Raw genomic sequence first — 23,132 nt, 5'->3', positions numbered from 1 at the left:
TTTAGAAGCAAATACACCATAAAAGAATACCCCAATCAGGATGTATGAGGAGGTGTTTGTCATAAGGCCTGTCCCAAGAGGGGATGGAGGGAGGGAAACCTGGGCTGCAGCTGTATTAGCACTCGAACATCTACTTTTATGGTAGGTACAAAACTGTACTATGTTCATCGTGCATACAGCTGCAGTCATAATAGATGGGTAGAATCCCAAAGCTAAAAAGGGGTGGCAGGCACTAAGTGGAACTAGAAGGAGCAAGGATGCCCTGCAAGATTGCTGTGGCAAAGCCCGCTCTAGATTTAGAGTAAAGTGGAAGGTGATAGTGCTTGGAGAAAGTGTGCACAGAACTCCAAGTGGCTACTTCCAAAATCTCTTTGGCAGGAACCCCCCTGAGGAAAGCTGCAGAGGTAGCTGTGGCCCTTGTGGAGTGAGATCTGATGCTTGTAGGTACAGTTTTTCCATGAAATGAGTAACAAAAGCGTATGCAGTGGGCTATCCATTTTGAGATCGTCTGTTTGGAAATAGCCTTTCCTTGAGCACCTGTAGCATAGGACACAAAGAGTTGCTCTGATTTTCTGAATGGCTTTGTCCTGTCCAAATAATAACAAAGTTGTCTGTGAATGTCCAAGGAATGTAGTAGTCTTTCCCGTTTGTTTTGTGGGTTAGGATAAAAGGTAGGTAAGTGGACAGTCTGATTCAAGGCTACACTGGATACTACCTTTGGCATAAAGGAAGGGTTGGTTCGTAAGGAAACTCTGTCGTGATGGAAAATGACGAAAGGTTGCACAGCCATGAGGGCCTGTAGTTCCGAAACCCTGCGTGCTGAGGTGATAGCCTGAAGAAAGGCTGTTTTCCATGACAAATATTGCAGTTCTGTTGAGGCAGCTGGCTCAAATGGAGGTAGGGTCAGTTTTTCTAAAATGAAGTTGAGGTCCCAAGCAGGTACTGGTGGTTTCCTTGGGGGTTTTATATTCTTAGCTCCTCTGAGGAACTGTCTTAAGAGAAGATGAGAGAATAAAGGAGGATCAGTGTTGTACTGTGCAGAAATGGCTGAAGCATGGATCTTGATGGAGGAGAAGGAAAGTCCACTGTTTAACATCTCAGCTAGGTACTGTAATATTTGAGGTAAATTTAGTACCCAAGGATTCCGGCCCTTTTTCTGATTCCAGGCACAAAACCGTTTCCATTTGGTGGAGAAGGCTTTTCTAGTAGAAGGTCTTCTGGCCTCCAAGATGACATCCTGCACCTCCTTGGAGAGGAGGGTCTGTTGGGAAATCAAGGAATCCTTCATGCGGCTAGATTGAGGGTTTTCAGCTGACTGTGAAGAGTTTTGAAGTTGTGCTGGGTCAACAGAAGAGGCACTAGAGGCAGGATCCATGGTGGGGAATGCGTCAGGCTCTTCAGGAGTGGATACCAGTGTTGTCTTGGCCAGTCTGGAGCAATGAGAATCATGTTTGGCCTCTCTGCTCTGGCTTTTACTAGAACTTTGGGCAGCAGAGGAAGAGGTGGAAAGGCATAGACTGTCAATGTTGTCCAATTGAAAAAAGTGCGCCCACTTTCCAGGCCTGTGGATGATAGGTCCTTGAGCAAAATTTTTTTAGTTGGTAATTTCTGTGGGTAGCAAAGAGATCTATGTCTGGCTGTCCCCATGCCTGAATTATCTTTGCGAAAACTTGAGGATGCAACTTCCATTCGTGTGGATCTGTCATATTTCTGCTTAGGTTGTCTGCCAGCGTGTTTTCCTTCCCTGGCAGGAATTGTGCTTGAAGTTGGATTTGCAATTCCAGAGCCGTGTTGCAAAGGGACATGGCTAGTCTGCACAGGGGGTATGAAGGAGTTCCTCCCTGTTTATGTACCACATCACTGTGGTGTTGTCGGTCCTTATCAATAGCTGGCCTGGATGCAGTAGGTCTTTAAAGGCCATAATAGCATTTTGTACTGCTAGCATTTCCTTTCGAATGATGTGTAGGTGCTTCTCTTTTTGGGACCATTTGCCCTGAATGCACTGATCTGTCATGTGCGCCCCCCAGGCGTAGTCCGAGGCGTCTGTTGTGATGATATGATTTGCTTGAGGCATGCAGAAGGGGAGACCTATGTTTCTTTGGCATGCTTGAGCCCACCACAGAAATTCCTTTTGAAGACATGGAATGAGTGGTACAATCGTTTCCAAACTGTGGCTGTGTTGAGACCATAAGTTTTTTAGGTACCATTGAAGTTTCCTCATATGCAGCTTTGCACATGGGATAAGCAGGATGCAAGATGCCATGAATCCCAGAGCCTGCAGGACTTTCCTTGCAGTCAGCCTGGTGAAGGTTGCCATTTTGATGAGTATTGAAATAGTTGCCCTTGCTTCTCTGGCGTGACGTAGGCCATCTGGGTGTTTGTATTCAAGCTGGCACCCAGGAAAATTATTGTTTGAGAGGGTATTAGTTTTGATTTCTTTTTGTTGACTGTGTATCCCAGAAAGTTCAACAATTTTATTACAAACGCCAGGTGTTTCAGAAGTATGTGCTTGCTGTCCACTTGGATCAGGCAGTCGTCCAGATATGGGTATATTTGTATCCCTTGAAGTCTGCAGAAGGCAATTACTGATGCCAGGCATTTCGTAAACACTCTGGGCGCAGTAGAGAAGCCAAAGGGCAATGCAGAGAATTGATAATGGGCTGAACCTGCAAGAAATCTGAGGTATCTTCTGCAATCTTGTCTGATAGGGACATGCAGGTATGCCTCCTTGAGGTCCAATGTTACCAGCCAAGACTCCTTGCCCAGCATGGGAAGAAGCTGCTGTAATGTGAGCATCTTGAATTTTGTGCAGTAAATATGTGTTTAGGATGGATAGGTCCAAAATAGGCCTCCAATCTTTGTCCTTCCTTGGTACCAGGAATAGTCTAGAATAAAAACCTTGACCTTGTTCTTTTGCAGGTACCTCTTGAATAGCTTTCATGTCCATGAGAGCTGAAATTTGTTTTTGTGCCTCTACCCTTTGATTTTGTGGCAGGTTTGGCATGCCTCTCATTTTTGGAAGGGTGTGAAAGTGGAATCTGTAGCCTCTGTCTATAATGTCCAGGATCCATTTGTCTTTTGTGACAATATGCCATTTTTTTTAAATAATGCCAGTTTTCCGCCTAAAGGTGCTGCCATTAAAGCTTTGCTTGGCATGCAAAGGGGAAAGTCATTGTGTCTGCTTTCTGAATGACTGTGATCTATCTTCTCCACCTCCTGGTGTAGGTGCTTGCCATTGTCTGGCTTTAAATGATCCTTGAGATTGCCCTCTACCCCTCGGGCGTCTGTATCTGCCTCTGAGGTCTGTCCGTGGCTGGAAAGAACCAATTTTTTGAAGGCCAGTTTCTGCTGAAACGTGGAGGTTGTACCTGTAGGAAATCTTTCACTGTTTACTTTGATCTTCCCTTTTCCTCCATTTTCTTTAGTACCTCCTCAGCTTTAACACCAAACAATACATCTTTTTGAAGAGGTGCATCTAGTAATTTAGCTTTGACATGATCTGGTAAGGTTTGCTCTTTGAGCCAAGCATGTCTACGTATGACAGACCCTGTAACAGCAGCTCTACATGAGGCCTCTAAAGCATCAAAAACGCACTGCAAGGTATGTTTACCCACTTGCTCTGCACTATGCAACAAATCCTGCAACTCATTTAAATCTGGTTGCTCAGGTTGTGTCATTTTGCTTTTCAACTGAGATAACAAAAACTGTTGATACTTTAATATATGGAACTGACAGTTTAATGCCCTCATGGTTAAAGTGGCCGAGGTGTATACCTTTGCCCCCACCTTTCTAAAGCTCTGGAATCTCTCTCTGAAGGTAATGGGTTTTTGGCAGTAGAGGCCTTAATTCCCTTGGGGCCCTGTGAAATAGTTTCTGGGTCAGCAGCATGGCTTTTGTATAGGAATTGGTGTGAATCAGGAACCCGGTAATACCAGTCAGGTTTAACAGGAGCTGGAGGTAAAGAATCTGGGTTGAGGCTGGCTTCTGTGTACACATCATCTAATATATCCAAGACAGGAGGGAAAGCCAGAGGCCTGTGGCTGGGGAAGCAAGAGAAAATCCCTCAGCCTTTTCTTGGAATCTGAGTAATCTTGGCCTTCCCAGTGAAAGTGTTCCCTCAAGGCATGTAAGGTTTCCCCAAAAGAATAGTCCTCAGGGGGGGAGACCGAGGGAATCGACTCCTCAGCATCAGAGTCTTCAAAAGGGGAATATGAATATTCCTGGTCCTCAGAATGTTCTGAGGTAATGGAGGCTTGGTCTGAGGAAGGGTAGTCTTCCTCCAATCTGGGACTTTTGTCCGAGGGGGGTTGAGAACCCCTGATAAGAGTAATCAAATCCTCAGCCATTTTGAGCATCTGTTTTTTAGGCATGGGGCCTTGAGAGGGGCTCTGTGGACCTTGTCTTTTAGTTTTCATGGCTGCTTTAGATTTTGTGAAAGCCTTAATGGAAAAAAAGGAAGGCCTGAAAACACCTTGAGAGGTGGCAGGCCTGTCTAAACTCTGAGTTTCCCCGCCAAGACTGGCATCAGTATCTGTAGTCGGAGTGGGGGCCGAGGAGGCTGCGACCTCGGACACAGAAGACACCGGTAAAGAAGCGTCATCGGTACTCAGGGGCTGCGTATGCACCTTGCTGAGAACCGGAGCATCAGCAGCCAGCTTTAGCATGGTGTGGGTAGAAGTCGCAGACCTCGTATCTTGGTCCTTATCTTTGAGTCTTTTACTCAAAACTGGAGTCAGAGTATCCAACGACATAATGTAATTAAATTTTTTACCAAAATAGTGTTGGGCTAACTCTGCCCGACGCTTAATAGTGCGTTTGTTGAATCTAGCACAAAAACGGCAGACCGAGACATCGTGGTCTTTGCCTAAGCAAGGAATACAGAAGGAATGGAAATCCTTGTGTGTTATTTGCTTCCCACATGAAATGCAATTATTAACTTTGTCTGACATCGGTCTGAGGCAAGAAAAGTTTCCCCAACGGGGTACTTAGCTTTAACGACTACTTCGGCTGAAATATTTTCGTAAATCTCAGGAGCTGGCCGACCGGCACTTGCGAACTGTTTCTGCTTCGGGCACCGCGCGGAAAAAAAGAAGGAAGAAAATGGCGTTGGCTTGTTCTTTTATACCCCTGCCGCACTGACGTCAGGGAAGAAGCGATGACAACCGACGCCGGACCTAGACTTTGGAATTCGGCCGACCGAGGACCCGCCTGACGGCAGGATAACCTGTCTGTTATGACTGCAGCTGTATGCACGATGAACATCAGCCCTTGAAGTCCTGACACACTGTGAGGATCCCTAGCTATTGTAACTACAATTTTTTTTTTTGAAACTGCTCCCTTGACAAATCTAGGAGCCTCAGAGCCCTGCCTTGACTCAATGGAGGTACTAGTTACCTCTTCCCTCAATTATAATTTGGGGAATCAAACTAGGTCTTTCAGACATGATGAGACAGTGTGCTTCTATGTCTTAAGCTAACAGATTCCGTAAAGCAAAAACATATCATGTAATTTATCAAAAAACACCACAAAGTAAATTTAATAAATTAGCTAAACAAAAAAATAGGACAGTACAGCATTCCAACACAGCCGGCCAAGTCTGTAATATTCTAGGACCTCCATGGGAATTAATCTGTTAAGTCAAACAGATAAGAAGTAATACCAAGGTGCTCAGTTTTTTTTAATAACTGAAAGGTACTTGGGAGTAAGAGCCTGATAGTTACTCTGGTCTGGAGGGACCTCCTGAATTGCTATTTGAAAGAGGACCTTTTCTTGCTGCACTCTTCTGAAGGGGATGGATGTCAGGAAATGTAAGAGTAAAGCTGGGATGAAAAAGAAAAGGGATCCTACCAGTGTTCTTGAATAGATCTGACCTTATCTACTTGTCTTGAAGGATATTCAGTCATGCATTCAAGTAGCGAAACACAACCATCATCCGTTTTCAGAAAGGGCAGGTGGCAACACCAAGAAATCAGAAAGCTGTCCTCCCCCAAGATAAGAGCCATTCTACCCCTTCTATTACAAAGTGTTGCCACCTCGCGACTGGTGACCATTCTGGAAGGTACCATTATCATGGCAACAGCCTCTCCCGGTTCCCCTGCTATTGTGTTGAGGTTTTCCATGATGAAAGCAACGTTAAAGCAGGCTCAGCTGCAAAAAGTACAGTTGTGTGCACTTACCATAAATGTAGATGTTAAGAGTGTATTCACTGTTGCAGTCATTACATTTGGGTAATCTGCTGGCAGGTTGCCCTCAGTCAGCCTGAATAACAGTCTTTGGTCCTGCGTCGGTTGCTGTTTCCTCTTCCATGATGTCAGGGGTATAAAACATGCAGCCGATGCAATTTTATTCAGTTTTTCTTGCCCCAAATGTCAGGTGCCCTCCAAATGGGGAGCAAAAATATTATACATATATATATATATATACACACACATACATACATATATATATATATATATATATGTGTGTGTGTGTGTGTGTGTATCTATATATATATATATATATCTATATCTATCTATATATATATATATATATATATATATATATATATATATATATATATAGATAGATATATAAAACTAAACAGCAATATATAAAAATGCACTTTTAGCAACATAAACTTTACCTTCATCTAAAAGCAAATACACCACAAAGGCTTTAGAATATAGTGAAGGAAAGAGAAGTTATAGAAAAGGGGAGTGGCGGGTGGGTAACCCAGACTGCAACAGTGAATACACTAACATCTACATTTATGGTAAGTGTACACAACTGTACTATGTTCTTCATGTTTCACTGTTGCAGTCATTACATTTGGGTAGAATCCCAAAGCTATGGATGGGAGGATGGAACTAAATAGCATTAGGAGCAGCTACAAGGCCCTGCAGAACAGCAGTGGCAAAGCCTGCCCTGGATTTAGAAAAAAAGAGACAAATGATAATGCTTTGTGAAGGTATGAACAGAGCTCCAAGCAGCAGCTTCTAGGATGCCTTTGGTTGGAACTCCTCTGAGAAAGGCTGCTGAAGTAGAGGCAGCTCTGGTGGAGTGTGACCTAATTTCCTTGGGTACAGGTTTACCATGATGCAAGTAGAAACGAACGTAGTGGCTTATCCACTTATAAATAGTCTGCTTTGATATAGCCTTCCCCCTCTGATCCTGATGCAAATGACATCAGTAGTTGCTCAAACGTTTAGAGATTTGGTCCTGTTTAAGTAGAATCTTAGTTGTCTGTGAACGTCCAATGAATGCAGAATCCGCTCCCCCTTGTTCTGCGGATTTGGGTAAAATGTTGGCAGGGGAATAGTTTGGTTAAGAGCCACACTGAGACCACCTTAGGCATAAAGGAAGGATTGGTCCTGAGGGACACCCTGTCCGGGTGGAAATGTAATAAAAGGCTCCACAGCCATGAAAGCCTGTAGTTCTGAAACCCTTCTTGCTGAAGTGATTGCCAAAAGGAAAGCTGTTTTTCAAGATAAACTTTATATCCGCAGTAGCTGCTGGTTCAAAAGGAGGCAGGGTGAGTTTTTCCAGCACAAAATTGAGATCCAATGCAGGAGTTGGTGATCTTCTGGGAGGCCTTAAATTTTTGGCCCCTCTAAGATACTGCTTTAGCAGAGGATGAGAGAGGATAGGAGGCTCCGTGTTGTAATGAGCCGAAATGGCAGAGGCATTGATTTTTCTTGAAGAGAAGGATAGGCCCTTGACAAGCAACTCAGTAAAGTATTGCAAAATCTGAGGGATATTTGGTTTTGCTGAGTCCGTTCCTTGTGCTTGGTTCCAAGCACAGAATCTCTTCCATTTATCAGCATAAGATTTTCTAGTACTAGGCCTTCTAGCTTCCAAAATGACATCCATAACAGATTTACTGAGAGGTGTTGTTTGAATAACTACCTGATCAGCAATGCTGCCAGGTTCAGAGTTTGGAGCAGAGTGTGCAGAATTTGAATGTTCTGCTGAGACGGTAGATGAGGAATTTGAGGCAAGTTCCAAGGAGGGAGTTGAGACAAATTCTTTAGAATTGGGTACCAATGCTGGCGAGGCCAGTCAAGAGCAATTAGGACCATTTTTGGTTTTTCCTGTCTGGCCTTTAGTAAGACCCTGGGAAGAAGAGGCAGAGGAGGAAAGGCGTACTGATAGTTTTTCCAACTGAAGGATAGGGCATCCACTTTCAATGCTTGCCTGTGATAAGTCCTTGTGCATAATTTGTCCAGTTGATAATTTTGGGGAGAGGCAAACAGATCTATGTCTGGGCACCCCCATTTCTGTGTTACCATGCTGAAGACTTGTGGATCCAGTTTCCATTCATGAGGGTCCATAAGATTTCTGCTTAGGTCGTATACCGAAGTATTTTATTTTCCTGGCAGGAATTGAGCTTGAAGATTTACTTGTTAAGTCAAGGCGGTGTCCCACAATGCCATGGCTAGTCTGCAAAGGGGGTAGGAATGTGTACCCCCCTGCTTATGTACCACATAACTGTGGTGCTGTCCGTCTTTATCAGTAGTTGTCCTGGATGAAGTAAGTCCTTGAAGGCCGTCAAGGCATTCTGGACAGCTAGCATCTCTTTCTGGTTGATATGTAGATGCATTTTGTTTGAGTTCCATATGCCCTGAATGCATCTCCCTGCCAGGTGGGGCCCCCAAAGCATAGTCTGATGCGTCTGTAGTTAGGGTTTGGGTGGCAGGGGGTACAGTGAATGACAGTCCCTTGTTTTGGTGACATGTCTCTGCCCACCAAAGAAACTCCTGTTGTAGGCAGGGAAAGAGTGGAATCATTGTTTCCAGACTGACAATGTTGACTCCATAAGCTTTTTATGTCCCACTGAAGTTTCCTCATATGCAGTCTTGCATATGGAATTAGTAGAATGAGGATGCCATGAACCCCAAAGCCTGCAGAATTTGTCTTGCAGATAACTGGGTTTTTGTTGCCATCTGTTTGAAGTATATAGTCAGTTGCCTTTGTTTGTCTGGCGTAAGGTAAGCCATCTGGGCAGTTGTATTCAAGCTTGCACCCAGGAAAGTAATTTTTTGAGAGGGTACCAGTTGTGATTTCTTTTCGTTTACCGTGTACCCTAGGCATGTTAGAAGCCCTTTTACAAATGCCCAATGTTGAAGAATGTTCTTGTTTTCTGCTTGAATGAGACAGTTGTCCAAGTAAGGATAGATATGTATGCATCTTTGTCTGCAGAATGCAATTACTGGTGCCAGGCACTTTGTAAAGACCCTGGGCGCAGTAGATAAGCCAAAGGTCAGTGCAGAGAATTGGTAATGCATAAAACCTGCCTTGAAGCGGAGGTATCTTCTGCACGATTCCCTTATTGGGATATGCAGGTATGCCTCTTTTAAGTCTAGAGTCACTAACCAAGTGTTCTTGTCCAGCATGGGCAGTAGCTGTTGTAAAGTCAGCATTTTGAATTTTGGAATGTCCAGGAACATGTTCAAAATCGATAAATCCAGTATTGGACAGCAGGCATCGTCTTTTCTGGGTACCAGGAACAGTCTTGAATAAAAACCTTGTCCTTTTTCCTGTTCTGGTAACTGGTTGAATAGCCCCCATATCCATGAGGGACGTAACTTGTTTCTGAGCCTCTGCCCATTGATTTTGTGGCAGGTCTGGCCAACCATTTGGAAATTGGCAAAGTATGGAAATTAAATCTGTACCCCTGGGATACTATATTTAATACCCACTTGTCCTGGGTAATTAACTGCCAGTTTTGAGCATGAATTGCTAATACCCCCCCCCCCCAGGGGGCTTCCAAAAGATAAGTGCTTGGTGATGGCAGAGGGAAGTCATTGAGACTGCTTACTGTACGGTTGTGCTTTGTTTCCTCCAGATTTGGAGGTGGAGGCACTCCATTGCTTTGACCTGTAAGAACCCTGTGATTGGTATCTAGAGACTTTTGAGCGCCTGGATTTGCCTTGAGAGGCTCTGTTGAACACAGGAAAGGACCAATTTTTAGTAGGCCAGTGCCTACTGAATCTGGGTGGCTGCACTTGTAAGAAATCTTTTACAGTTTGCATAGATTTAGATTTGTCTTCCCATCATCTTTACAACCTCTTCTGCCTTATTACCAGAGTATCATGCTGCAAAGGGGCATCCAACAATTTAGCTTTAACATGATCAGGCAGACTTTGCTCCTTGAGCCAAGCATACCTTCTAATCACAGATCCAGTAACTGTGGCCCTGGCAAGAGGCCTCCAAGGAATCAAAACCACATTGCAAAGTATGCTTTCCAACCTGTTCTGCTGCATGCAATAATTCCTGTAATTCTTTATTTTCCACACAATCAGAAATCAACATCATTTTATGTTTCAATAGGCCCATAACATGCTGTTGATATTTAAGCATATGAAATTGGCAGTTTAAGGCCCTAATTGCCAAGGCTGCAGACGCATAAACCTTCTTTCCCCATCTATCCAGCTCCCTGGAATCTCTATCAGAGGGGGTAGGATTTTGGGCTGTAGAGGCCTTAACACCTTTGGGACCCTGTGAGACAGTTTTAGGATCAGCAGCAGGATTTTTGAATAGAAATTTGTGGGAGTCAGGAACCCTGTAATATCTGTCTGGCTTACTAGGAGCCGGAGGTAGGGAATCAGGAGCCATGCTTGATTCCGAAAACACATCAACTATGTCTAACAGGAGGTATAGCCAAAGGCCTATGCTTAGGAAGAAGGAAATCCCTAAGCCTCTTTCTTGATTCAGAGAAATCCTGACTCTCCCAATGAAAAATGTTCCCTTAAAGTATGCAAGGTTTCTACAAAAGAATAATCCTCAGGAGGAGATGCAGATGGGATGGATTCTTCTGCATCTGAATCCTCATAGGGTGGTATAGAAAATTCCTGATCAGAAGAGGAATCAGAAGAAATAGAAACCTGAAGATTCATAATCAGTGTCTTGCCTAGGCCTCTTAGCAGGGGGGGGGGGGGGTTGGGAATCCCTGATCAAAGTAATTAAGTCCGCAGCCATTTTGATCATCTGTTTTTTAGGAATAGGGGCCTGAGCATGTGGCTCATGCATTGTTTTTTTTGTTTTTGTAGCTGGCGTTGGTTTTATATAAAAATGTTGAGGCCTGAAAACACCCTCAGAAGCCGATGCCTACTCAGCGGTTCCGGACCCATCTGAGGGAGAGACATCCACGGGTTCAATACTCTGAGAATCTTGCAGCATACCGGACTCTGCATGGGTTTTGGCAGAGGCCTGCGACTCAAAAGTAGCGGGTATCAGGGGCTGTGAAAGCGCCTCACTGAGTACTGGTGACTGGCTTAGGAGAAGCTTCGTCGTCGGTTTTGGACCTAGACGGTCTGTCTTTTTCTTTGCCTTTTTGTGAACTCCGGTAGTCGGATTGCTATCCAACGACATTTCAGGGTAATTAAATCTGGATCCAAAATATTTGGAAGCAAAAATATACCGACACTTAATAGTGCGTTGGTTAAATCTAGCACAAAACCGAAAGCAAGGCACGTTACGATCTGGGCCAAGGCAAGGAACACAGTACAAATTAAAATCCTTATGAGGTATTTGCTTCTCACAAGTAATGCAATTATTAACTTTTACTGACATCGGTAAGGAGCAAGAAAAAGTTTCCCCACCGAGGTACTTAGCTTTAATGGAAGACTTCGGTTCTGAAACTCGAATGCGAAAATTTCAGGAGTCGGCCGACCGGCACTTGCGAACTGCTTCTGCTTCGGGCACCGCACAGCAAGAAAGACTGAATAAAATGGCATCAGCTGCATGTTTTAGACCTCTGACGACCTGACGTCATGGAAGAGGAGACAGCAACCTACGCAGGACCCAAGACTTTGTTATTCAGGCCGACTGAGGGCAACCTGCCAGCAGATTACCCAAATGTAATGACTGCAACAGTGAAACAAGAAGAAAGTACAGTTTTGTACCTACCATAAATGTAGATGTCCGAGAGGAATGCATCTGCAGTCTTAACAAATGGGGTTGTCCTGTCGTCAGGCAGCCCCTCGGTCGGCCGGATTCCAAAGTCTGGGTCTGGCTTCGGCTGGTGTCGCACTTCACCCGACGTCATTGCGACAGTTCTTCAGGTATAAAGGCATCAGCCAACGCCATTTTCCTCAGTGTTTCTTGCCCCAGATGCCAGGTGCCCTCTTTGTTGGCTAAATTTGGATAAATGCCAAAGTTTCCAAATAGTAGAGAGCAAACACACAAAATAAACATGTATGTACATATATACAAACAAATACACCATAATAGATCCCCCCCAAGCTAGCTGAAGATTGGTAAGTACCCTAGGAGTACCTCAGAGGGGAAGGAGTGTGGGTAATCCTGACTGCAGATGCATTCCTCTCGGACATCTACATTTATGGTAGGTACAAAACTGTACTATGTCCTTCAAGGATGCATCTGCAGTCTTAACAAATGGGTAGAATACCATAGCTAAACTAGGGGAGGAGGAAATGAGAATAGATTATGGTGTAGTCAGGATCCCTTGCAACACAGCAGTGGCAAAACCAGCACGGGATCTAGAGTATAGAGGTAAGTTATAATGCTTGGCAAATGTATGCACGGAGGTCCAAGTAGCAGCCTCTATAATGTCCTTGGTAGCCACTCCTCGTAAGAAAGCTGTGGTAGTGGCTGTGGCCCTTGTGGAGTGAGGCCTGATGTTCTCTGGAGTTTTCTTTCCATGGTAGGAGTAACAAAATCTAATGCAATTTCCTATCCATTTGGAGATTGTCTGTTTAGAAATTGGTTTTCCTTCCTTTCCTGTTGCATAAGCTTCCAGAAGCTATTGTTTTTTGTCCTGTCCAGGTAGTAGCGTAATTGTCTGTGTACATCCAAGGTATGCAAGAGCTTTTCTCCCCTGTTCTGTGGATTGGGGAAAAATGTAGGAAGGTGGATAGCCTGATTTAAAGAGACTCTGGATACCACCTTAGGCATGAATGTACGATTTGTTCTCAAGGACACTATCTTGATGGAAGATCAGGAAGGGTTGTACTGCCATTAATGCCTGTAGTTCAGAGACCCTTCTTGCTGAAGTTATTGCCAGCAGGAAAGCAGTCTTCCAGGATAAGTATTGCAATTCTGCTGTAGCTGCTGGCTCGAAAGGAGGTAGAGTCAGCTTTTCTAGCACAAAGTTCAAGTCCCATGCTGGCAATGGAGGTTTCCTGGGAGGTTTTACATTTTAATCCCCTCAGAAACTGTCTGAGCAGAGGATGCTGAGAAGACAGGAGGATTCAAGCTGTATTCTGCTGAAATAGCTGATGCATGTATCTTGATGGAGGAATAGGACAGGCCTGTATGGAAGAGCTCCGCCAAGTACTCCAGGATGTTGGCTATGTTCACCAGTGTCACATCTTGCCCCTTTGCAGTACTCCAGATGAGATATCTTTTCCATTTTGCTGCATAATTCTTTCTTGTTGAAGGTCTACGAGCCTCCAGGATTATGTCTTTAACCCTTTGGGATAAATTTGGGTTAATTGCTGTTATGTAATGTTCCAGGCAGTTAGCTGCAGAGTTTTAGGTTTGGATGCAGTATGTTGTAGTTGTTCTGTGTCAGCAGTAATGGGATCAGGGGCAGTTTCCATATTTGTTCCCGGACATGCTCCTCAGCAGTGGATACCAATGTTGTCTTGGCCAGTTTGGGGCTATCAGGATGATCCTCGGACGTTCCTCTTTGATCTTGAGAAGCACCTTGTGCATCAAAGGAAGTGGTGGGAATGCGATGCTGTCAGGCTTTTCCAACTGAAGGATAGGAGTCCACCTTCCAAGCAAGTGGGTGGTAAGTCCTTGTGCAGAATTTCTTCAACTGGTGATTGCATGGGGATGCAAACAAGTCTATTTGTGGTAATCCCCATTCTCTTGTGATGGTTTTGAAAATGTCCGGATGCAGCATCCATTCGTGGGCATCTGTTGTAGTTCTGCTTAATATGTCTGCTAGAATGTTTTCCTTCCCTGGTACATAAATTGCCTGTAACTGAATGTTGTAGCTCAGAGCCACATCCCATAGGTCCAGTGCCAGCCGGCATAGGGGTATGAGTGTGTGCCTCCCTGTTTGTTGATGTACCACATAACTGTGGTGTTGTCTGTCCTTATCATCAACTGGCCTTCTTGGAGAAGAGGTCTGAATGCCTGGATTGCCAATTTTACTGCCATCATTTCTTTTAGATTTATGTGCAGATGCAGCTGGTCTTGAGTCCATAGGCCTTGAATGCACTTGTCCATCATGTGTGCCCCCCAACCGAGGTCTGAGGCATCTGTCGTGATAGTCTGTCTTGGTTGACTTTTGCAGAAGGGCAGTCCTGTGTTTGATTGACAGGCCTGAGCCCACCATAAGAACTCTTGTTTCAGGCATGGGATCATTGGAATTTTGGTTTCTAGGCTGTGCTTGTGCTGAGACCACAAAGTTTTTAGGTACCACTGTAGCTTTCTCATATGAAGCCTGGCATGAGGGACCAGAATTATGCAGGATGCCATGAAGCCTAGAGCTTGTAGCACTTTTCTTGCAGTTAGATGGCTGTGCTTTGTTAATGCCAAGAAGTAGAGAGGAAGTTGCTCTTTCTTTTCTGCAGTTAGAAATGCCATTTGTTTTGATGTGTCCAGTTCTGCACCCAGAAAGGTTATTATTTGGGATGGAAACAGCCTTGACTTTTTTGTATTGACTGTATATCCCAGGGCTTGTAGCAGGTAGATGACTCTTTGTAAGTCTTCTGTTAATTTGTTTCTGTTGTCCGCTTGTATCAGGCAGTCGTCCAGGTAGGGATAGATTTGAATTCCCTGAAGTCTGCAATGAGCGATTACTGATGCCAGGCATTTCGTGAACACTCTGGGCGCAGTAGATAAGCCAAAGGGCAATGCTGAGAATTGATAATGCTCTGATCCTGCAAGAAATCTGAGGTGTCTTCTGCAAATTGGTCTTATGGGGACGTGCAGGTATGCCTCCTTGAGATCTAGAGTTACCAGCCAAGACTCCTTGCCCAGCATGGGAAGAAGCTGCTGTAGGGTCAGCATTTTGAATTTTGGAACAATGAGGAATGGGTTTAAAGCGGACAGGTCTAGAATAGGCCTCCATTTGTTTTCTTTTCTTGGACCAGGAAGAGCCTGGAGTAAAATCCCTTCCCTTGCTCCATAAATGGTACCTTTTCCACAGCTCGCATTCTTAGTAATTGAGATATTTGTTTTAGAGCTTCTGCCCTTTGAGACGGTGGTAGGTTTGGCATTCCTCTCTTTCCGGGTAGTGTATGGAAATGGAACCTGTAACCTTTGTCTATAGTCTGCAAAATCCATTTTTCTCTTGTAATGCAGTGCCAGTTTTTTGAAAATAATGTTAGCTTTCCGCCTAAGGGTGCTTCCAGTTGTTCCCTGGTAGGCGGTGCCACCGCCAAGTCACTGTGATTGAGTTGTAGTGGTGGTGGCTGTATCCGTGCCTCGTTGGTTGTTACCCTGCCACTGGCGACCCCTGTAGGCACCCCTGGACTGGTTCCTGCCTCTAGAGCACCTATTCCTGCCTCTTTGTGCCTTAGAGGAGTCTGGAAAGGACCAATTCTTGGAGGGCCAATTCTGGCTAAACCTTGGAGGTTGAACTTGTAAGAAATCTTTTACTGTCTGCGCAGATTTTGCTTTCTCTTCCATCTTTTTTAGTACCTGCTGTGCGGGGGCACCAAATAAATTGACCTTGTCCATAGGTGCATCCAAAAGCTTAGATTTGACATGGTCTGGTAATGCCTGTTCTTTCAACCATGCATGCCTCCTGATAACTGTGCCAGTCATGGCTGATCTAAAGGAAGCCTCCAGTGCATCATAGCCACATTTTAAAGAATGGTTACTAACCTGCTGTATGTTATGTAACATTTCTTGAACATACTTTTTATCTATAGATTCTTCAGAGGACAGTTTTTTAGTCAACTGGTCAAGCATAAACTCTTGATATTGAATCATATGAAATTGGCAGTTCAAAGCTCTAGCTGACAAGGTAGCAGAGGTGTAAACTTTTTTACCCCATCTCTCTAAGGACCTGGATTCCCTTTCAGAGGGAGGGGGTTTTTAGAAGAAGTAGCTGCTACAGCTTTAGGGCCCTGGGAGATAGTCTCTGGATCTGCAAAAGGGACCTTATATAAGTGGTGATGAGTGTCCGGGACCCTGTAGTACCTATCGGGCTTAGCAGGAGCCGGAGGTAAAGTATCAGGAGTAGTGCAAGCATCATTAAATGCATCATCAACAACAGATAGAACTGGAGGTATAGCTAAAGGCCTATGCTGTGGCAAGTGTAGAAAGGTCCTAAGCCTTTTTCTAGAGTCTGAGAAATCTTGGCCCTGCCACTGAAATTGTTCCCTCATAGCATGCAAGGTTTCCCCAAAGGAAAATTCCTCAGGAGGAGAGGCTGAAGGGATGGACTCCTCAGCATCAGAGTCTTCGTAAGGAGAATAAGAAGCCTCAGGAGGATCTGTATGTTCTGAGTCATCAGAGGAATCATCTGTGGCTACTGGCTTGGGGGGCTCTGCTCTAGGCCTCTTTTCTGGAGGAGGGAGAGAGGCCCTGTCCGGATGAGGCTGGGATCCACGACTTAAAGAGATGAGATCCTCTGCCAAAGAAAGCATATGGGAGCTGGTGCTGGGCCTGTGAGAGGGGGGCTTGGCAGGCCCAGGTTTTGAAGCTTTGGCTGCTTTAGCCCTGGCAAAGGCCTTAATAGACATAGCTGGAGGAGGCCTAGCAGCTCCACGTGCAGGGGTAGAAATATCTAGGGGAATGGTGTCTGATAATTCCTGTGAAATCGCAACAGAAGGTTGGATTTCAGAAGCCGTTTCTACCAGGATAGAAGAGGCCTCGGTAGAAGGGAAGTTATCGGCTGAAGAAAGAACCGCTTGCTCGGTTTCGGCCGAAACCGAGACACTCCCGGGTTGCTTGCTCCCGCGAGTGTCGGTCCTTTTCTTTGCGCTTTTTGGTTATTTGCGTAGTCGGAGGATCCGACGGCATAATGTAGGCAAAATCGGAGCCGAAAATCTGTTCAGCAAAGTCCGAGCGACGTTTAAGCGTCCGCCGGTTAAAAGAAGCACAGGCTAGACAAGCTGCTACGTCGTGGTCTGGGCCTAAACAATGTATGCACTAGGAGTGGAAATCCTTATGAGGTATTTGTTTCCCACAAGATAAACAGTTATTAACTTTCTCTGACATCGGCTGAGGCAAGAAAGAGTCCCCAACGAGGTACTTAGCTTTATAGAAGTCTTCGAAGTAGTATTCGGTAGTAGTAATCTCTGGATCTGACCGACCGGCACTTGCGAACAGCTTCTGCTTCGGGCGCCACGCGGCAAGAAAGACTGAGGAAAATGGTGTCGGCTGATGCCTTTATACCCGAAGAACTGTCGCAATGACGTCGGGTGAAGTGCGACACCAGCCGAAGCCAGACCCAGACTTTGGAATCCAGCCGACCGAGGGGCTGCCTGACGACAGGACAACCCCATTTGTTAAGACTGCAGATGCATCCTTGAAGGACATCATCAGCTATCTGTTGGCGAGACTGAAACCAAATACCAGCAGCCATGGCAATCTTACCTTTTTCTCGATATTTTCAAGTTTTTCCTTTACTGATGAGTTGTAAAAAGCAGCCGTACAAAAGGAACATTCAAAAAAAGTCACATTTTCAGCAGAGTATAAAACCCAACCAGGCATGGTGACAAATTTCAATGTCTGCATTCTATGCACCATCCATTGAACTGCAAGATAAGTTAGTGGCGAGGTTTATAGTACACAGCATGACTGCCATCCAAGACTGGAATACACACCTTAGGTACTTATCAGGCAAGCTGTGGACTAAAAGCTTTTGTAAGGACTGCTACAGCAGCAATGGAATCTAGTTTCAAAATTCTGTCCAGGAGTTTAAGTTCTTGGAAGGCCACAGGATCTTGTCTGGTTTTCTACAGGCATTCAATATAACACAAGATTTTCCTACAATAAGTGACGAAGATACACTATCCTGTCAAATGGAGGGAGCACCCAGGAAGAAGGGTAGAGAGATCAGAAGCCTCCTGCAAAATCCAGGAGAAGAAGTTGTTGGGTCTGCGAGCAATCTCCCTCTCTGCCTCATCATTTTTAAAAGACCTCGCCAAACTTGGGGCCAACTGAGTGGTGTGGGAAATCAACATCCCTCATCCACACCATCATCAATATCTTGGGGAATCATGCAGGGAGTCCACTTGCCTTTTTTACCCAGTCTTCCTACTGGGCTTAGGTGGCAAAGGATCACAGAATAATAAAGATGCCTGCGTAGAGCTACAAAGACAGAAGCCATCTGGCTTGCTGTAGAAAATATTCAACAGCCAAATGTGCTAGCAAAATGTGTCTGTTGAGGTCAAAATCACTCAGAAAACAAGACACAATTCTACTGAAAAAAGTACAAATGTATAATAAAGATAAAAAAGCAGAGCAATTTGAACTGCAGAACTATGAGCAACATGATAAAAAAATGCCAGGGCTTAAGAAGGGACTGCATGTTGCAACAGAAAACAACCCAAGAACAACCAAAAAAACTGGAAAGGGTTAAATATCTGCTTGGCAGCAAAAGTAACGTAAATGAAAAAAAATCTTCTCGGGGGGGGGGGGGGGGGGGGGGGGCAAAAGCGGTTGAGACTTTCTCACAGACTATACACTTTTTAAACACAGACTGTAGGCATTTCTCCAAGGTTTACCAAAGAAAAGATCAAAACAAGAAAACCGAGTATCAAGGGCAAAAAGAGAGAGGACTTGTACCCTAGGGAAGTTCCAGATGCCAAGCTGACAATGCCCAGAAACACAAGTCCTGTAAGGTGATCAAGATAAGCCCTCTCAAATCATATGCTTTAAGAATACTTTTCAGGTCCAAACTACAATTAGAAGGAAACAAACTGCACATTTTCATGAAGTAAAATTGTCTACATTGAAGAGATCTACTCCTCCCTAAAATTAGATAAAATAGGGATGCAGGCATCCTGTAGCAGCAACAGCAGCAGATGTACTGTGTAGGCCACACAGTGGACAACAGGACTTGTTTAGCTACGCCATCAGGACAGCTAGGCTATAATCAACTGCCTGTTACTGCAGTACACAACTGTACATACTACAGAGATGGCCGACAGCTCTGTTGTCCTAGGCTATGACCACAGCACAAAATGCCAAATGGTGTATATGAGCAACCTTCCACATACCTCATTCCAAGCAACTCTGATACTACTTCAGTGGCAAATGGATACTATTTTTCCTGCCAGAAGGTCGCAGGTGTATTTTTACAACAAATAACTGCTATTCAATGTATCTAGAAAAGCAACAGCCCTAAAGTCACCCATAACATAAAAGTTGAGAAAGAAAGCAAGAATAAAAAAATCCCACAAACAATGCACTCAAGACACTATAAACCACAGTTGCTGCATGCAGTACGCTGCATCCTGTTTATTCAGTTGTGTCTTTCATGGTTCGTCACATAGTATACGACCAGGTAAGTGTAATGTTTGCATATCCATGAGGTACACAGAAAAGTAAGCCAACCTTGATTAGCACCAAGGATAAGTGCCATTCTATGGTGCTGTACCACTGACAGAATGCTGCAGACATTGCACACAACACTGTGGGAAAAGATATGAGCCACACAAACGCCATAAGCCACCCCTGTACTGCATACCCACCTGTCCCACGGGCAGCCCTGCATGAGAAACAGAATGCAAACAAGCTGCACACAAATCATAGCACTGTATACTCACGGTAATGTGATGTATTGCTACTGGTCTGAAAGCCTCCTCCAGTGGCATCTTGCACACCTGTATGGGAATAGTTGCCCACAAGAATTTCTTCCATTGATGTTAGCCGCAGTGCCGAGTGAGGACCACCACCCCCCTTCTTCTGAGATGCCTGTATGCGGAGTAGCTTCTCTTTAGCTCGCCACCTCAGATCATTAAGATGCTTGCGGCACTCAATCATTGTCCTGTTGTGATTCCCAACAGCATTCACAATTTCGACCATCTCTTCCCAAGCTGCTTCTCGCGCTGGTTTATTGCCACCCCGTCCACAAATGGCACTGCGCCTAAGGTTGTAGGCTTCTACAAGGGCTTTGTCTTCTTCAGTGGTAAAGTTAGGTTTTCGTTTGGTACTTGCGCCATCAACCCCAGTCATGTCAGCTGCAACAGAAAACAAAAGAGAAGCATCAGAGAAAGGTTAGAGTACCTCTATGTCGTGCACTGAAATGATGCCTTTAAAACACTGAATGCATGCTGTAACAATAATACACATGCCTGTACAATAAAGCATGGTCAGTAATCTGAATAGGTCCATTGGATCAGGATACAACTTATTACAATCATGTTTGCTCCCCTTCTCAGTAGTAGTAGTAGTAGTGCGAACATAGAGTTTGCAATATCTGGGAGGCAAAGGTGTACCTTCTACTCCACCATAAAACAAGGGATGTAACACATTTGTAGGAAGCAACCATTACAAACCACTACTCTGACAGTTATTTCCCCAAGACAAAAGGCCAAATCCCAGCAGAGCTTGTTTTCAAATAAATGTAACTGCTGTGCCACATACATTGGACAAAGGGTCAGAAGGAACTGCAGCTTGCCACAAGCATTCCTGCAACCTACATGTGCTTCCAAGAGCAATGGATGGACACGCAGATTTGTGTACAGAAAGTTGCAAAGCTCCCCATAATCCTTCAAACAGTAAAGAATAGTTGTGTAAAATCTTACCATAACCATAGATGTCCTTCTCTTTCATGTTGCAGTATTCATACTGTGGGATTTTCTGCCTCAGGCAACCCAACATCGGCTCCTAAACAAAAGCTTAAGCCTGGCCGCTGTACATGCATGGGACGTCACAAGCAGGGCCATAAACCAGGGACCATAAATGTGATGTCTGCATGCACAGACCCCAGAACTTTAAGCTCAGGATAAGGTGTACAAAAGAACAAGTTGAGGCTAAGGTGCAAATGTCCCTGAAGGGCTATACAGATTAGCCTGTAGGGAGTGGATACAGAGGTTAAAAGACCAGCCATCCAGCAGAGATAGAACAAGGGGGTATAGAGGGTGGGAACATGGAAGAGAAGGACGTCTATGGTTATGGTAAGATTTTACACAACTATTTTATATCCTTCTATTCCCATGTTGCAGTATTCATGCTGTGGGAGAGTACCACAGCTTAGAAGGAGTGAAGGGAGGGGGCAGAGGTAGAGGATTCCAAGAATCCCTGCAGGATTGCCCTGGCAAATCCTTCTCTGGCCCTGGAGACCTGGCCTAGCTTGTAGTGTTTTGTGAAAGTGTGAACTGTAAACCAGACAGCTGCTTCCATGATGGAGGCTGTGTCCAGCCCTCTAAGAATGCCTTTGGAGGTAGCCATGCCTCTCGTGGAATGGGCCCCAACTCCTTGAGGCAATGGTTTCCCATGATGTGAGCAGCAAAAGAGGATGGATTTCCTGATTCAACAGGAAATGGTTTGTTTGGAGACTGCCTTACCCAGAGCCCTATGGTGGTAGGAGATGAAGAGTTGGTCAGACTTTCTGAAGGACTTAGGTTTGTCCAAGTAGAATCACTGTTGTCTGTGCGCATCTAGGGAATAAAGGATCTTCTCTGCGATATTAGGAGAGGGGAAGGTGGTAGGTAAGTGAATGGACTGGTTTAAGGATAGTTCACCACTCTGGGCATGAAGGAAGGGTTTGTGTGTAAGGTGACCCTGTCATTGTGGAAGGTAGTGTAGGGAGGACAGGCCATGAGGGCCTGTAGAGTTCACTCTTCTAGCGGAGGCAATGGCCACTAAAAGAATGTTTTTCCATGTCCACATTTGTAGAAAAGCTGTGCTGGCTGATATGCAAGACCCCCCCCCCCCCCCTCAGGAACAGTTTACAGCCACCACTGCTTTTCAGACTGGATGTTAAAGGCAAGCAGGCTGAAATGGCAGAAAGGTGGACTTTCATTGAAGAATCTGCTAGTCCTTCCTTAATGAGCTCGCATATATAGTTAAGGACAAGTGAGGGATCCACCTGAAAAGGATCCCTGTCATTAAGGGAACACCATTTTGAGAATTTCTGCCATTTAGACAGTTTTTCCTAGTAGTTGGTTTCCTGGCCTCCCTCAGGTTGAGAGCACGTCCTGTTGGGGTGAATAAGAGATCCCTTTTGTTGTGTGAATAGGTCCACCTTGTGGAGTAACTTGTGGGGCTTGCCCTTGGCTAGGAAGAGAAGAGGGAACCAGTGTTGCCTTGGCCAATATGGAGTCACACCAGCAAGATTTTTGGTTGGTCCTTCTTGATCTTCAGAAGGACCTTTTGTATTAGAGGGAAGGGAGGAAAGGCATACAAGAACATTCCCTTCCATGGAAAGCTGAAGGCATTCACCCTCCAGGCTAGTGCAGTGTGATCCTTGGTGCAGAATTTGTTTGTCTGTTCTGTTCTGGGGGGAGGCTTAAGGTGTGCTCCACTGGTGGACAACGTCTAAGCTGTCCCTGCGCAACATCCATTTGTGTTTTTGAGAGGATGTTCTGCTGAGTAAGTTTGCATGCTTGTTTTCCTGAGAGGGGATGTAACAGACCTGCAGGAGAAGGTTGCAATTCGTTGCTAGATCACAGATTTGTAGGGTTATCCGACATAACTGGTATGCCTTTGCCCCTCCTTGTTTGTTGAGGTACCACATAACAGTTGTGCTGTCTCTGTCACAATGTGGAGCAGCCCTGGCTGCAAGATGGGAAGGAACGATTGCAGTCATTTCTCCGACACTGATGTGTTGCTTTTGCAGGGCAGAGGTCCAAGTCTGTTGTACCCTGAAGTCCTTTAATGTTGCCCCCCACCCTAGGTCTGATGCATCTGTGTGCATGGATTGAGTGGGGGGGGGGGCCCTGGTTCAGTCTGATCTGCTGAATTCACCACTTCACCTCGGTTTTTAAGCAGGGCAGGAGGGGAATACGTTTGTCTATTGGATGTTGGCTCTGCGACCACACATTCTTTAGGTACCACTGGAATTTTCTCATGTGCTTCCTGGCTAATGGGAGCATGGGAATTGTAGCTGCCATGAGACGTAGGACTTGCAGAGAGATGAGATTCTGAAAGTACATTTAGAACATGGGTGGAGAGAGACTGCACTTTGCCCAGTGGGAGAGAAGATCTCATCAGGTCTGTCCTGATCCTGCAGCCTAGGAATACTTTGTCCTGTTGAGGAAGCAGAGAGGATTTCT

The 23,132-nt window shown here is 45.0% G+C and overlaps 1 protein-coding gene across 1 annotated transcript in view; it reads right to left on the bottom strand.

Moving 5' to 3' along the window:
- Positions 1-23,132, bottom strand: part of LOC122790578 (myb/SANT-like DNA-binding domain-containing protein 4) — a 448,227-nt gene that overhangs the window by 34,018 nt on the left and 391,077 nt on the right. The window contains exon 2 of the mRNA XM_044058104.1: positions 19,680-20,093. Within this exon, the coding sequence (XP_043914039.1) occupies positions 19,680-20,093 (414 nt within the window). The remainder of the gene's footprint in view (positions 1-19,679; positions 20,094-23,132) is intronic.

Source organism: Protopterus annectens, chromosome 16.part0 (assembly GCF_019279795.1).
Source record: "Protopterus annectens isolate FY-2018-M chromosome 16.part0, PAN1.0, whole genome shotgun sequence".
NCBI lineage: Eukaryota > Metazoa > Chordata > Ceratodontiformes > Protopteridae > Protopterus > Protopterus annectens.
The sequence above is the reverse complement of the archived record's forward strand: the minus strand, read 5'-3'. Positions and strand labels throughout refer to the sequence as shown.